General features: G+C 38.3%; 1 protein-coding gene across 1 annotated transcript; it reads left to right on the top strand.

Moving 5' to 3' along the window:
• The first annotated feature begins 453 nt into the window (after positions 1–453).
• On the top strand, positions 454–2,702 carry LOC131257582 (homeobox-leucine zipper protein HAT14-like). Its single transcript, XM_058258366.1, has 3 exons — positions 454–952; positions 1,923–2,002; positions 2,082–2,702. The coding sequence occupies exons 1-3, from the start codon at positions 644–646 to the stop codon at positions 2,350–2,352; spliced, it is 660 nt and encodes a 219-aa protein (XP_058114349.1). The 5' UTR covers positions 454–643; the 3' UTR covers positions 2,353–2,702.
• The last annotated feature ends 872 nt before the right edge of the window (positions 2,703–3,574 follow it).

Below are 3,574 nucleotides of genomic sequence, written 5' to 3'. Positions count from 1 at the left end.
AATAATATACAGGCACTTGGAAATTAATTAGAATGTGCATAAAAAGTCAAATTCAACCGTCTAAATTATGGGGCCCACATTAGAATATACCATAAACCAAGAATTACGCTTATTAGATATTCTTTCCTATCAGGTTGGGTGGATATTATTGGACGGTTGAAAATAAAAAATCTGCTTCTCCTATTTCAACAAACGGGCCTACGACTACGAATCAGAAGTGAGAATTGTTGAACCAATCTGATTTTGGAACCGTCAATACCAACAATAAGTTTTACAATTTACCCCATTTAATTTGATCTGATCTATGCCACGTGTACAAGGTCTGATTGCTTGCGTATCAAGCATCAGACTCGGCCAGAGTATAAATAACCCCTCTTTCCACAGCCAATAGCTTGTATGGGTAAGGAGGTGGTTTTTTTTTTTCCTTCCTATTTTAAGTGTCTTTAAGTCAAACGCACCTTCTTTCCCTTCACACATTAAAAACCCAAAACCCCTTTTGCAGTCTCTCATCAGCCGTTGATTTCTAACGTTTAGAATCCAGACGCAGATCTCTATTCACTCTCCTCACATATAAATACCAAACGAGTGCTATAAAAAAAGCCAATACACCTCCACTCATATTCTCTGAATTCTACGGCGGCATATGGAAGAAGATGCATGCAACATGAGCCTTGTTCTTGGCCTGGGTCGTGGGGATTTCGTCGCTGGGCCCACATCCGAACGACGATCCAAGCCGCCCGTTCAATTCCATCTCTTGTTTCCACCGAGCGATATGAGCTCGAACGAAGATGATGGATCGAGTTCGAAGAATCTACATGAAGATGAAGAAGAAAGTGCTAATAAAAGAAGCCATAGCAATGAGAGAAACAGCACAAGGAAGAAGCTCAGGCTCTCCAAACAACAGTCAAGCTTGCTTGAAGAGAGTTTCAAAGAGCATAACACCCTTACTCCGGTCTGTGATTATCCCTTCAAGGTTTTATGACTAGGACGACCTGACTCAGCTTGACTCGACCGATCATCCATCCTGACTCGAGTCGCTCCGAGTTTTAAAACCATGCATCCATTCCTCTCTCTCTGTCTATCTTTCTACGCATGCGGTTTGCTAGAATTCATCCCAGCATTTTGCAATATGATAAGCTAGGACTACGACCGTAGGATCTGGCCTCATATTTCGTGATCAAAACCGTTCGATTGATGGGCCCCACTGTCGATGGAAATACCAAAAAATGAAAATCTCAGATTTGGAATATTTGAACACTTTGGCCATCTAAATCTTTTCCATTGAACATGGGACATTGATTGATAGCTCAGGATCTCCCCATCTTGGAAGATTTTCCAGGCAGCCACCATCATCTATCTATCTCATCAGATCAACGATTTGGATCACCGAACATGACCCCATATCCAACATTTCTCATACTCTCGTATCCCATCGCAATACATCCTCACGTATTCTCGCAAACTTCTCTGTGTATTAGTAATTACATGCAAACTTACGTACTAACGTATATAGATATCTACATCTGTATATGAATGAACGTACGTATATCTATGTGTACAAGCTCGCTACATCACATATATATGTCTACGCCCTATGCATCTTCCAAAAAATTCTCATTTTATCAAATAATTTATGAATTATTCATTATTTGAAATTTATTTATGAATAATATTAAATAATTTCCAAAACCCAAAAAATTCACACTTAAAAATACCATTTTTTTTTCTTACGAACTATTCCCGAAAATTTCTGAATTGTGATTACTTGCCTTGCTGTATTATTTAAGAATACAAAATTTGTAACAATGTCAATACGTATAGGTACACATATGAACACAGGTATATGTTTTTGTAATCTTATATTACATGGATTGTAATTTTATATTTTTAATATAATTAATAAATTAAAATTATGTTTACAGGTACAAAAGCAGGAGTTAGCGGAGCGATTGAATTTAAGGCCGCGACAGGTTGAAGTTTGGTTCCAAAACAGAAGAGCAAGGTATATGTGAAGAAAATATTTTAATTATTATAATTTTTATTTTAAAAAATGGTTAATTAATGGATTATATGAAGAGCAGGACTAAATTGAAGCAGACTGAAGTTGATTGCTCGTTCTTGAAGAAATGTTGCGAGAGCTTGAGCGACGAGAACCGTCGATTGAAGAAGGAATTGCAGGAATTGAGGTCCATCAAGATTGGATCACCGTTCTATCTACAGTTGTCGAAGGCGGCAGCCCCTGCGACGACTCTTACGATGTGTCCGTCATGCGAGCGGGCGACAACAAATGGAGGGAAGATTGTGAAGAATCAGTTCCATTCCTCCATGAAAGACTCTTCCATGGCATGTTAAAAGCTTCCACTGATTAGTCTTGTATGGGTGTTGATAGAATGTGGGACCCAGTTCTCTGTTGGGTGGCATTGACGTGAGTGATCCAGGCCGTTTATTTTGTTTACCAAGGTCGAAACTTAATGTACATGTGTGGCTCAGTTGTGTCCATTACCCAATGGGCGGCCCTGATTAATCACACGTGCACCCAGTAGTAACGGGCCCTGCATTCTACCAAAAGCTCAGTTGTAAATACATGTCTTTAGTAAGTTTGTAACTGAATTATTAAGTTAGGGAAGCGAATAATTTAAGTTGTCCAAGTACTCCCATGCTTTTCTCATGTACCGACAAAATCAATTAATGCATTTTGACTTGACAAAGAAGAGTTATCTGATACTCTGGCTTCGTATGCTTGATACGCATGCACTTAAAAGGCGTGACAGCGCGTAGAAACTAGGCGGCGTGACTAATTGGAGATGTGGATGGATGACTTTGTGGTGAAATGATCGAGCCCGTCCATCAGTTGCACCATGCGATTAGGCCTTGGTGCCGAACTTGTCATTGATCATCCAAAACTCAGGTGGGCCTCACTACAGGAAACAGTATAAAATACTTTTTAAACATTTAAATTCACGTGATGTCGTGCCTGATTCTTAGATGTATCTTGCTCTCCGACGAAGAGTAATACAAATGGATAAGGCCAACGCAAGTAATGATGACCTTTTCATCTCAGCTCTTATGGTGTGGCCTATCTGAGTAATGGGAAACTGATGTAGAGTGGGTCGCGGTCAATTTCATGGCCAAGGTAGACCAGAGGAGGACTGATTGGAGGTGGGAGCGATCCAGTCTGTCAACACTTTAAAACATGCATATCTTGCAAACTGGATTGCGCGATTTGACATATCATATATGGTTTTAAACTAAGTTTTAGTTTGATCATAACTCTTCATCTCTGAGCTTTAAGTAGTGTCCAACATAAAAAAAGGCTTAGAAAATTTAGATAGGACACTAAATATTTTTGGCTGAAAAAATATGAAGTTTGGTGGAAATCATGATCATCTATACATGTAAGTTTATTATTTATGGTAAGTCACGATTTTAGAGAGTTTTGAGTTGGAGTTTGATTATGAAATTTCTTCCTAGGTTTAGTATCACTATTTAAAAGATTGTAAATTCATTTTTATCATCAATTAAATTATTTTTAATTTTATTAGAATTATTTTCTATTTTCTTTCCTCTTGAATTC

This window comes from Magnolia sinica, chromosome 10, assembly GCF_029962835.1.
Source record: "Magnolia sinica isolate HGM2019 chromosome 10, MsV1, whole genome shotgun sequence".
In the NCBI taxonomy this organism is placed as follows: domain Eukaryota; kingdom Viridiplantae; phylum Streptophyta; class Magnoliopsida; order Magnoliales; family Magnoliaceae; genus Magnolia; species Magnolia sinica.
This window is presented reverse-complemented; position numbering and strand designations above follow the sequence as displayed.

Excerpts from the sequence above, each read along its gene's own strand:
- LOC131257582 (XM_058258366.1), top strand. The coding sequence starts at position 644 with ATGGAAGAAGATGCATGCAACATGAGCCTTGTTCTTGGCCTGGGTCGT. Across the intron at positions 953-1,922 it reads AGCATAACACCCTTACTCCG|GTACAAAAGCAGGAGTTAGC; the intron begins GTCTGTGATTAT and ends TTATGTTTACAG. Across the intron at positions 2,003-2,081 it reads TTCCAAAACAGAAGAGCAAG|GACTAAATTGAAGCAGACTG; the intron begins GTATATGTGAAG and ends TATGAAGAGCAG.